The sequence below is a fragment of the Canis lupus genome, chromosome 34, assembly GCF_011100685.1.
Source record: "Canis lupus familiaris isolate Mischka breed German Shepherd chromosome 34, alternate assembly UU_Cfam_GSD_1.0, whole genome shotgun sequence".
NCBI lineage: Eukaryota > Metazoa > Chordata > Mammalia > Carnivora > Canidae > Canis > Canis lupus.
Genome location: NC_049255.1, coordinates 30,558,525 through 30,570,636, shown reverse-complemented (window position 1 = coordinate 30,570,636; position 12,112 = coordinate 30,558,525). Strand labels below are relative to the sequence as shown.

General features: G+C 31.1%; 1 protein-coding gene across 2 annotated transcripts in view; it reads left to right on the top strand.

Moving 5' to 3' along the window:
* Positions 1-12,112, top strand: part of SI (sucrase-isomaltase) — an 87,962-nt gene that overhangs the window by 29,247 nt on the left and 46,603 nt on the right. For both annotated transcript variants that reach the window (XM_038583278.1, XM_038583279.1), the window contains exons 18-24: positions 1,153-1,307; positions 2,331-2,415; positions 3,128-3,184; positions 4,074-4,198; positions 5,817-5,905; positions 9,139-9,188; positions 9,882-10,052. In XM_038583278.1, the coding sequence (XP_038439206.1) occupies positions 1,153-1,307; positions 2,331-2,415; positions 3,128-3,184; positions 4,074-4,198; positions 5,817-5,905; positions 9,139-9,188; positions 9,882-10,052 (732 nt within the window). The remainder of the gene's footprint in view (positions 1-1,152; positions 1,308-2,330; positions 2,416-3,127; positions 3,185-4,073; positions 4,199-5,816; positions 5,906-9,138; positions 9,189-9,881; positions 10,053-12,112) is intronic.

Here is a 12,112-nt window from a genome sequence, read left to right as displayed (position 1 = left end):
ATTGGAGATTAGTCATTTCCTAACCTGCCTAAATGGTGCTTTCAAGAAATTTGTGCTCATGGGAGAGGCTGATACGAATTACATTACACTATGTTCATTTATGCCTCCAACAAGCAGATGCCGAGACAGACGTGTTAGATTTATTGGTGAAACACTTGTGAAAGATAAAGGGCAGGGAGCAGGAAAAAATTTACATCACAATTGGGGTCTGAATCTGGTGAAGATGAAGGCAAGGAAGAAGGGTTTTTAGGGAGAGCCACATACTGCAGCCTAATTCTAAGGAAGTTTCCACTCAGTCCAGTGGTGAGTCCTCAAGGCAAAATTGACCATTGGGAAAGCCCTGTATCTTCCAGGAATGGGCCTGAACAGTACCCCCACCATGCTTATTGATTAGCTGGGAGCAGCCAAAAGGGAAATATGTCTTCAGTGTAAACATTAGGGTAAATCCAGGTTGGCAGTAGCTGGTACCCTCAGTTAATTTCGCTGCTCATAGCAGGAGAGCTAAGCAGGTTTGCTCAGGTCGCTGCAGCAGAGAGTCTAGCTTGGGCTCAGCAGGAAGGCTGTCCTTCATGGTATAAACCTATGTGCTGGCCAGGCAGTCTGTTCCCTGTATGTCTGGGCCAGTAGAGTATCTGGGTTTTTTCTTCTAATGGCAATGACAAGGCACAAGGCAGTAAGACCTCAGGCAAGCACGTTTCAAACCTTTATATGAATGTGTCCTGTGTGCACACCAGTTTGTCACTGAGTTGAGGACAAAGTGAAGAGGTGGGGAGTACAAGCCCCCTTTAGCGGTAGGGACTGCAGACTACACAACGAAAGCTGTGGGTACAAGGAAACATGAAACATGAAAATTAGAGGCAATAATTCAATCTCCTATAAATAATACAGGTGACAAATCCTTTGTTAAAATATATTTTCATCTCTAACTGTATTTAAATGAAAGATCTCAGTTTAAAATAAAGTTTGATTAAAATGTATATCCAATGAAAACATAAAATACATATGTTGATGATGAAAGAGGAACAATTTCAAATTTTTATAAACAAGCTAAAACGTATAAAATTTGTTGTTCAAAATAGATTAAATGCTTCTCTTTTGATTTTCATTTATTATTTTAGCTTTTTAATGTCAATTTCTCTTTTTATTCCATAGCATCAGGATCCAGCATTTTTTGGCCAGAATTCCCTTTTGGTTAATTCATCAAGGCACTATTTGAATATTCGCTATACCTTATTACCTTTCCTCTATACTCTGTTTTACAAAGCCCATGTGTTTGGAGAAACGGTAGCAAGGCCTGTTCTTCATGAGTGAGTACCATATTCAAGAATTTTAGTATCTTTCAAATTATATTAAGACATATATGGAAAAATTAATAGAGAGTAATCAAGATGTCAAATAGATTTCTGCTTTTTTTACATTCATATAAATCATTTGATGAACTATAGAATGATAGTAAATAAATATAATTAATTTAAAGAATTAGACAAGATTAAGATAGAAATGTAGGAATTGAATAGAATTTAAAAGGAAAATAATAGAGCAGCCCGGGTGGCTCAGCGGTTTGGTGCCGCCTTCAGTCCAGGGTGTGATCCTAGAGACCCAAGATCGAGTCCCATGTCAAGTTCCCTACATGGAGCCTGCTTCTCCCTCTGCCCATGTCTCTGCCTCTCTCTCTCTGTTTCTCTTTGTGTCTCTGATGAATAAATAAATAAATGAAATCTTTAAAAAAATAAATAAAAGAATAATACATAGACTATACTAGAGAAATTATACTAGTAAGATTAAATGTGCAGTTATTGAAGATACATTATGTATATAGTCAAAATCATTTAAATAAAGATGAAGAGTATAGTATAGTTGCCCAGCAATTAACTGTGTCTGTCTTTGTATATCTTGAGCAAAGCAGGACCTTTCCTCAAGAAATGACTAAAGACTCTTTCAAATCCAGGTTAAAACAGGAATTTATAATGAAAAATTTCAAGGGAAGAAAGTAGAATATGAAAGATTTCTGGTACTTAGAGGAGAAAAAGAATTAAGCACACTAATTGTTTACTACAAATAACAAGTAACCTTATCGTGTCTGATAGATTATTTTGAGCCCAGATAAACTAATTTCCTCCTCCTTCCCTCATTTCTTCCCTCTCTCCTTTCCTTCCTTTCTTCTTTCTTGAGAATCGTAGATTCAAAATGACATGTCAAACAAGTAAAATTTAAGCTAATAATCATTCATAGGAAAAAAATGAAATGATAAACTAAACAAGGAATTTGGATACATTTATTTTTTACCTTTATATTGTAAACATTGTCATAATGTGAATTGCCATTCTTAGGTTTTATGATGACAGAGAAAGCTGGATTGAGGACACTCAGTTCTTATGGGGCCCTGCGTTACTTATTACTCCCGTCTTAAAAGAGGTAGATTTTACAATTTTAATAAATTTATTGCTTTAAATTGTTTGAATAATTGTTCAGTAACATTACTGTTTCAACATGATAAATGCTGAATTCTAAAATGTAGAGGAAATTCTGAAAAATTATAAAAATGTGAGGTAAATTTATGCTTTTTAAATATATAATGTGTAACTGGGGAGAAGGAAATTATGTAAGATTAATATTTTTTCTAAAAAAGAAAGCTTTATTTATGGAATTAAGTCAAATCTCACAAAATAACAATGAACTCTCATTTAACTAGACACGTTGAAATTTTGCTAAATTGTAAATAAAGGGGAACTTGAAAGGCAACTCTGTTTGTGGAAATATTGAAAATATAGTGGAGTGAGATTTTTGGCTTTTATCTATTGTTTAGAAGTCTATATGGACATGGAAATATACAGAAATGAATGTATACACATTTGCAATTACCATGTAGATTATGACAATAGAAATGCATTTTTTATTTGCTACTTAAATTAATTTCAACTCTTCTTTTTGTGTGTTTAATATTATTATATTATATAAAATTAGTAAAATAGTCTTTTGATTTTTATTTATAGGAAATATTGGACTTGATAGTACAAAGAAAGTTTTTGCTTGAATATTAAAACCCAACTCTATTTGATCTGATACTCTTCTGATAAATATTAAAGTAAACAAGTGAAAACATATAAATTATCCTGCTTTATTTTAGGGAACAGATACAGTGAGTGCATACATCCCTAATGCTACTTGGTATGATTATGAAACTGTAAGTAACCTTAATATAATAATTGACTCACAAGTATTATACGGTCAAACATCTGTACGTGGAAACCTAATTCCCAACACACAGCATATCTACTTTCGGCATTTGTGTTATTATTATAAAAAAGAATAATTCCAAATTTGAATAATGTGTGAAATTTGTGAAAGTATATATGTTTATTGCATATGAGCAAGTAAGTCTGCTTACTTGTGATTCATACAAAGTTATATTCTTTAGAGTAAAAGTTATTCATTTTTAAATTGTGGAAATAAAAGTCAGAAGTAATTTTAGGAAGGAGTGGTGACATTTTAATGCTTTTCCTACATTACATATTGACAATAATTTAGTATTGAGGTGATTCTAAGCATTTGTTTTTACATGGCACATTCAAAAGTTTGGGAAAGTTTTTCACCTCAAACTTGAAAAGGCAATATTGTAGCTTCATATACAACATATTTTTTTAATTGCTAAAATTCCTTGAAAAGTATTTATTTTAAAAGGTATTATTTTGCATATCACTTATATTTGCTAAGCAGACTCTATTTTTATAGAAACAATGATTTTTAAAAGGTTTTTAAAGATATGCTTAATTTTAAACCAAAACAAAGAATAAAAATAAGACTAATTAAGAACATTAATTATTGTAGAGGAGAAATTGACTTCTCTAAATTTTAAAAATCTTTTTGAAAAAGTGAACTTATTTTTCTCCTGTTTTGTTCAGTAAACTGAAGAAAAAAAGTTTTTCCAAGGTTAGAAAAGAGCATGTTAATATTCATTTAGATGACATGAATTGCTCACAGTAAAAATTATTTAGATGTGTAAAATTGAACTCTTGTGAAATGGGATTAAAGTCTTCACTAATAAAAAAATATTTTTAACTTCCAAATATTAGGGTGCAAAAAGGCCATGGAAAAAACAGCGTGTTAATATGTATCTTCCGGGCGACAAAATAGGATTACATCTTAGAGGAGGTTATATTATCCCCATTCAGCAACCTGCTGTAACTACAACTGCAAGGTAAAATGAAATTTCATTAACTGAAATATGAAATATAATTCAAGTTTTTATATTTCATATTTTATTAAGAGTCAAAGATTAATGTTTGGTTATTTTCACCAGAAGATATTTGATATATGGAGGGAATTTTTTTTGAGGGAATTCTTAAATATAGTCATTTATAAAAGAAGATTCAAATTATATAACATTGTTACAAATTTCTTGATTAAAAAAATGAATGTAATTAGATTATAAATTTTTTTCCTATGCCAAAAATGTATTTGCATTCTCTATAGAATATGTATAATTAAAATTAATTGCTTATTCTTGATAAAATTATGAAAAATTATAGTAAGTTATATAATGGTTGAAAGTGTCCATTACATACTTAGATTTTCAATACATAAGTGTCACGATGGTTTTTCTTTCTGCTAAAATGTTTTACTTTTAATATGATAAATGAGATGGATAATTCTGTTTAGGGAAAGAACTAGATAGAAACTAAGTTCAGTAAGAATAAAATCCAGAAACATTTAGAATAAAAGAAGAATCTTGAAAATTCTAGTGTTCTAGCTTGCACCATTCATTCTGGGTACAAGGGCACAGGAGGAGTTATATTAAATACACATATTTCTCCATATTCTGCAGCCCCCCAAGGGATAGTCACTGTCTATTACTTCTCCTGCTGTGTTTTCTTCATAATATTAAGAATATCTAGAATTTTTTATTTACTTTATCTTGTATGTAGCATGTCCACTCCCTTTGACTATAAATTCCATTAAGGCAGGGACTTGACTTTCCCTGCTTTAGTCCCCAAACCAATAATAAATATCCAGTCCATAATATATTCTCTAGTTTTGCTAAATATTTGTTGAAGGAACAAATACGTAAGTGAATGAATGTGTGCTAGTAATTAATTATTTTGACATTCTAGAATTGCTTACTTTCAGACTGAAACTGTTCCATGAGTGTCTTCTCCAAAAAACTAGTTTTACTCTAGAGCTGTATTGAACAAGAGAGACATACACTTTGGTGAGCATGCAGGATGGAATATGTTCTGTATAGAGCAGTTGCCTGAACTGTATAGCCTCAGGGATACTATTTTAGATTTAAAAACCTATAGTAATAGAGAAAAAAATTGTATTCATCATATCTCATTTCTCATGATAGAATTAGCCTCATTTGTAAGATTATTAGATATTCCACTAAGGATTAAATTTTTTTCATATTGTACTTTTCTTTATTATGTATGCAAGACGTAGCCTTGATAAATCGCATGGTAGAGTTAATTGAGATGTGCAAGTATATGTTGAATGTATTTTGCATTCATAAGGTATATTTAATTTTTCTTCTTTGAAGTATTGTTATGCTGTTTCAATTTTGTTGGTATCTTAGCTACCATGAAATTCCATATTACATTTGTTATATATATTTCTTTCATTTATTTTATATATTTTATAAATATGTAAATTATTTCTCTTATGAAAAAATTAAGAAACAGACATGAATTTCATTGATAACTATGTTATCATATGAATGCAGAACTCCTATGTATCCATTAGGTTGAAATGAACTTATTTATTTGATATTTCATTAGTATAAATATATTTTGAATCTTATATACAAACTTACTTCACAGCCGAAAGAACCCTCTAGGACTTATAGTTGCATTGGATGACAATAACATAGCAAAAGGGGACTTTTTCTGGGATGATGGAGAAACTAAGAGTAAGTCTCAATGTGATATGCTTTTACATGTTCATTCTTATGATGGGAGAATTGACTTTTATTGATATAACATCACATCTATTTAAAAATATCACGTTTTATTTTTTAATTATTGGTTTTATTTATCTTAGGGGATTAGGTTGCTTTATGAAATTTAACATTGTTCTTTAAATTATAAATATTGAATTATAATATTTTTGTCTATTGGTTCATCGTAAAAGTCTTTGACAAGTATAGATATCTTTATTAGATTATAACTTCTAGTTAGATGAGTTAATAAATTCAGACATAAATTTTTCTTTTTTTTTTTTTTTTTTTTTTTTTTTTTTTTTTATTGGTGTTCAATTTACTAACATACAGAATAACACCCAGTGCCCGTCACCCATCAGACATAAATTTTTCATCATGTTTTCAATTCTCTTAAATTATTGTAGTGGTTAAAAACTAAAATTTTAGTACTGTAAAAGATGCCTTCACATTTAAAATTTTGTTTAATTAATGTTAAATTGTTTGAGGTAAGAATATTATCATATAAATGTTTCACAATTTAATTAATAAATATCTTTAATTTTATTTCATGAGCTCCAAACTTGAGAAGGCAGTACCCAAGTGAATAAAAAATGAGCCTTTTTTTTTGCTAATATATAATTATTCTATAGTAAATTTATCTGTTTAGATTTGGTCAATTACAATTACCCTCATAAATTTGTGGGTTTTTTATCCTATTTCTTTTAATAGAAGACTAAGGTATATGTGTTGTATATGTGTGTACAAAAAATTATGGTTTGGCTACTGTTTTAGCTCAGTACTTCCCAGATGTATTAAAGAATATCCCAAGGACACTTGAGTGTGGCTCAGTCTGTTAAGCATTTGATTTCAGCTTAGGTCATGATCTCAGGGTTCTGGAATTCATCCCTACCTCAAGCCTCCCCGCACAATGCAGAGTCTCCTCTCTCGCCCTCTGATCCTTCCTCCTGCTGTTTTTCTCTTTCTATCTCTCTCTCTCAAATAAATAAAGTCTTAAAAAAAAAAAAAGAACATCCCATATGTCTCTATATGTGTGTGAAACATCCAAACTTCTCTAGCTTAACTTCAAGAAATAGTCTATGTATTTGTGTGCTGTCTTATAATTTGAAAATATGGAATCTATGAAAAAGTTCATGTTTTTTTTAAGGCTTATCTATGAAAATATAGATTACCACAATATATCTGCTTCACCTTTGGTCTTCTCTTGTCAGTTGATGATTCCAATTCTACAAGATGCTAAAAACTTTAGTTGACTATTCTCTCACAACCTAGAAATATCTCTTGGTCAACTATGACCTGGGTTCTCTCATCAGTTCCATCACTATCACTACTATCTTCCATTTTAATTCCTATAATATCTTCCTAACTGGTCTGTCTATAGTTCTTGTCAAATCCCATTTACATTTATAATGTAAATTTATAATCCAGCAGGTGGAGTACTCATTTTAAAAGATGACTCAAATCATCACACCTCCACTCAAAACCCCCTATGATTCTCCATTTTATTCAGTTAGAAGCCATACTCTTTACCGACCTAGACCACTCACCAGCTTGCTGTTTTTGCACGTATGCACACACACATACACACACACATATCCCCTACTGCTCTCTAGTTCTCATTCTACTCCAGCACAACAGCCTTCTAGCTCTATCTCAAATGCCTTACAGCTTAAGCACTGTAGGGTGAGCTCTCCTATGAAAATAGGTTCCAAACATTTACTACATAGAAGTTTCTTAAGATTGGATTCCTGCTGAATTAAATTATTTTATTGCTGAGATAATCCCTGTATTGGTAGCATGTGGGTCTTGATTTTAAGGTTACTCTTTTTTTCTCAAATTATATAAATATACTCAATATATTTCTTTCTATATAAAAATATACATTGATTATTTACTTTCATATAGGAAAATGGTTAAAAAGATGGATAGGATTCAATTAATCATCTAATATGGTATCTACATAGTTATGTGCTGTGAAAAGTTAAAATCAGAGTTTTCTAAATAATCAAATTGTAAATAAACATAACAATAAAATGACTTCAGTTCTGATTTTGATTTTTTTTTCAGATTTTGATTTTGATTTCATTAACTAGGATTAAAATTTTAGATAAATTAATGTTGGAAATATATATAAATTCTCAGATTCCTTTTACTTTTTCACTTTCTAATTATTTTAGCGATAATCTTCAGTTTCTCTGTTAAAGAAACATGTTAAAAAATTCTATTACATAGATAGTGTGGCAAATAATTGTCTTCTTCCATTTTCCTCATTAAATTTTATTTCAGTCTATATCTACAGATTCACTTTATTGCCTCAAACAATGAAAAAAAAATAAAGATTGTATTTATTTATTCATGGGAGACACACACAGAGAGGCAGAGACACAGGCAGAGGGAGAAGCAGGCTCCATGTAGGGAGCCCACGTGGGACTCGATCCTGGGTCTCCAGGATCAGGCCCTGGGCTGAAGGCGGCGCCAAACCGCTGAGCCACCAGGGCTGCTCCTGAAAAAAAAAAAATTTAAAATATGCAAAATGAAATCGTAGTGTCCCATATTTTCCAAAGATAATTGAATATTATATGGTTTACTAGAAAGAGATAAAATATTCAAAATAATTAATTTATAATGACTATATTTTACTATAAGTTTCTTTTCTCTTAACTTCCAGAAATATTTTAGCCATCTTTGAAAAATTCAAGTAGGCACATATGTATTCATTACCTTTACTTACTGAGATAATACACTGCCAAGATTGTTTTGTATACAAGAGATTAAAAATTTAATTTGAAAAGATAATTTTTTGATTTGCTTCATTAATAAAACTATCTTTCTTTATAATTTAAAAGATTTATTTATTTATTTATTTATTTATTTATTTATTTACTTGAGAGGGTGTGGATGTGGGCACCAGCGCATGCGTGCAAGTGGGGAGAGAGGCAGAAGGAGAGGGAGAAGGGGAAGTGGACCGCCCATGGACCACAGAGTCTGACCTGAGGCTCAATCTCAGGCCCTGAGACCATGACCTGATCCTAAATCAAGAGTCGGATGCTCAACCAACTGAGCCACCCAGTCACCCCTAAACAGTATCTTTTTTTTCAAATATCTTAAATGTTTTTGTTGTATAACTATAAAAATAGAGGATTTAACTAATAGAGTGAAGAATTACATTTTGATTTAATAATGCCGTTTTTTTTTTCCCATTTCAGATACTGTACAAAATGGCAATTACATTTTATATACTTTTTCAGTTTCCAATGTAAGTATTCTTCTTGGACACACAGCCAAACATCTATCTTCCTAATGCAGAGTTATGCTTTTATCATGGAATTCTATTTGTTAAGATGTTTACATGTACCTTCCGATTTCAATGGAAAGGAATGAAATAAATTGTTAAATTTTTAAATTTAAGTTGTTAAATTATAAATACATTGTTACCTTAAATGTTTATATTTAAACATAATACATAAGTTTGTAATTATGAGATTGATGCACAAAAATCTCCAAACATCTTAAAGTGCTGTGTCTATTTCAAATGATATGTAGGAAAAAAGTGTCAACATACTTGAAAATGGTTTACTATATCAGTCACAGTAATAATTGTTATTAATTATGAGAGAGGATGAAACATCTACACACAAGGCTAAATTATAATAAATGATAGCAATAGTTTTCGTAGATGTTGGATTTCTTCATATATTCTTTATTCGAAAGCTGTTATCCTTCATCAACAAAGGCTAGAATGAGAAGAGATATATATGAGTTGTATCATGAATAATTCAAGTTATCTCTGAAAATAAATTTTATAGTATAGGCTATTTGGAAGTGGAGAGCTGGTGGGAATGTAAGGATAGATGATTGGTTCTTTTTCTGTTTCATACCTGTATTGTTTTTTCAAGTTTGCATCCAATGACTTTCTACTTAATATATACTGTTATGTATTTCTTTACAGAACAAATTAGATATTATATGCACACATTCATCATACCAGGAAGGAACCACTTTAGCATTTGAGACTATAAAAATCCTTGGGTTGATAGATTCTGTTACACAAGTTACAGTGGTGGAAAATAATCAGCCAATGAAGAATCACTACAATTTTACTTATACTGCTTCCAACCAGGTAAATTAAAAATTTTAAAATATTTTGGCTGTCATATATTCTCACATTTAACATTGCGTAACCATTCAGTCTCTTGGTTTTGTGACTTTTTTTCTTCATGACATTCCTTTTTCTCCCCCTTTTGCTACCAATATTCCATTTTAGGTCATTCCAATTTCAGATATCAACATGAAAAGGACTCCTTACTGCTTCTCCATATTTCATTTTATCTTGGATATCTCTTATATATTCCTTCTTAATATTTTATCATACCATTTTCTTACTCTGAAGAAGTTGCATACAGTAAAGGTTCTAAATGCTTTAGCTTCTCATTTAGTACTCTTTAAGATATTGATATAATCCCTTTCTTCAGTCATTCCCTATGCTGTCTTCTCCTTTCAAGAACTCTCAGTGTCCTTGATATATCTTGTATTTTTTTGTTTGAATTTTTGTTTACATTCTTCTCTTCTAGTGCAATTGTAATTTTTGTCTCTTTTAAGATATGTACTAGAGAGGCACCTGGCCAGCTCACTCAGTAGAGCACATAGGACTCTTGGTCTCAGGGTTGTGAGTTCAAACTCCATGTCGAGTATAGAGATTCCTTAAAAATAAAATCTCAAGGGGTACCTGGTTGGCTGAGTTGGTTAAGTGTCTTCCTTGGCTCAGGTCCTGAACCCAGGGTTCTGAGATTGAGCCCCACATCGAGCTCTCTACTCAAAGGAGATCCTGCTTCTACCTCTACATCTCCCTGCTGCTCTACCTACTTGTGCTCTATCAAAATAAATGAATAAAAAAATCTTAATAAATAAAATAAAATAAAATAAAATAAAATCTGAAGATGAGTACTAGGGAAGGAAAAGGAGTTATAGGATAGGGCTTGAATTCCAACCCTGCGATCTGTGCATTAAAACATATCAAAATAATCTCTTATCCCAGCTTCCTCACCTATAAAATGTAACATTTAAATCATAAATTTGCTTTGGGTAATAAATCACTGTATTTAAACTGGGCTGAAGGCGGCGCTAAACCGCTCAGCCACCTGGGCTGCCCAGAAGGTGGAAACTTAATCCAGTGAGCCACCCAGGTGCCGCTGAAGTGATTTTTATTGACATTTTTTCCCCACGATTCATATACAACCTAAATTACTGGTAATGTCAGCATAAATTCTGATTTACTTGAGACAATATTCTCCTAGAGTATATTTTTCTAATTCCTAAGTCCTCTGGCCAAGTTTTTCAGCTGGTAATTTTCATAAAAATTTGTATTAGCTAATCATTTTTATTTAGCAAAAATACTATAATATATATTATATTATATATATAATATATATATATTCCTAGGACTGTAATAATTATTATAAATTAGACAATATAGCCCTACTAAAAACTTTACGACTCTAACAAAGATTATCAGGAGAGTATAATACAAAAATAATTTTATTTCATTTTTGCAATCTCAATTTATATCTGTGTCTGTATTTATGCTTATACAGAAAGATATATGAAAGTAAGTTGATATCAAAAAGTAAGCTATGAAGATGGAAGCTCTGGGATAAATTTTGCCCAAATTATTCTCAGGGTATAGAGACAACAAACATAACTTTTCAATATCCTAATAATAGAAAGAATTATGTATTAGAATATAATATTAATTTATAAATGATTATATGTATATAATCATTGTCTAATTATTTTTTTCTTTTTTGCATCATGCCATGTTCTTTTCCTAACTTGTTCCTGAAATTAGAGGCAGAACTGAAGAAATACATATTTCCCTTTTCTGACTCTGGCGTCTTCCATATCAACTTAAGTGGTTAACTTCTCCCACCCTTGAGGGAACTAACATTTATTTCACACCTAATCTGCCCCAGACACTGTGTTAAGTGCTATGAATTTCATTTATCATGCATTCTGTATAGCAACACCCTTTAGTAGTAACCATCATCCCCATTTTATAGGGGGAGGAAATTGAAGATAATAGAGGATAGTCAATTTTCCCAAAGATTTATAAGCATTAAATGGCAGAACTGAGAACTGAACTCATGTCTGGATTTAGCAATAATGTCTTTCATTAATATTCTA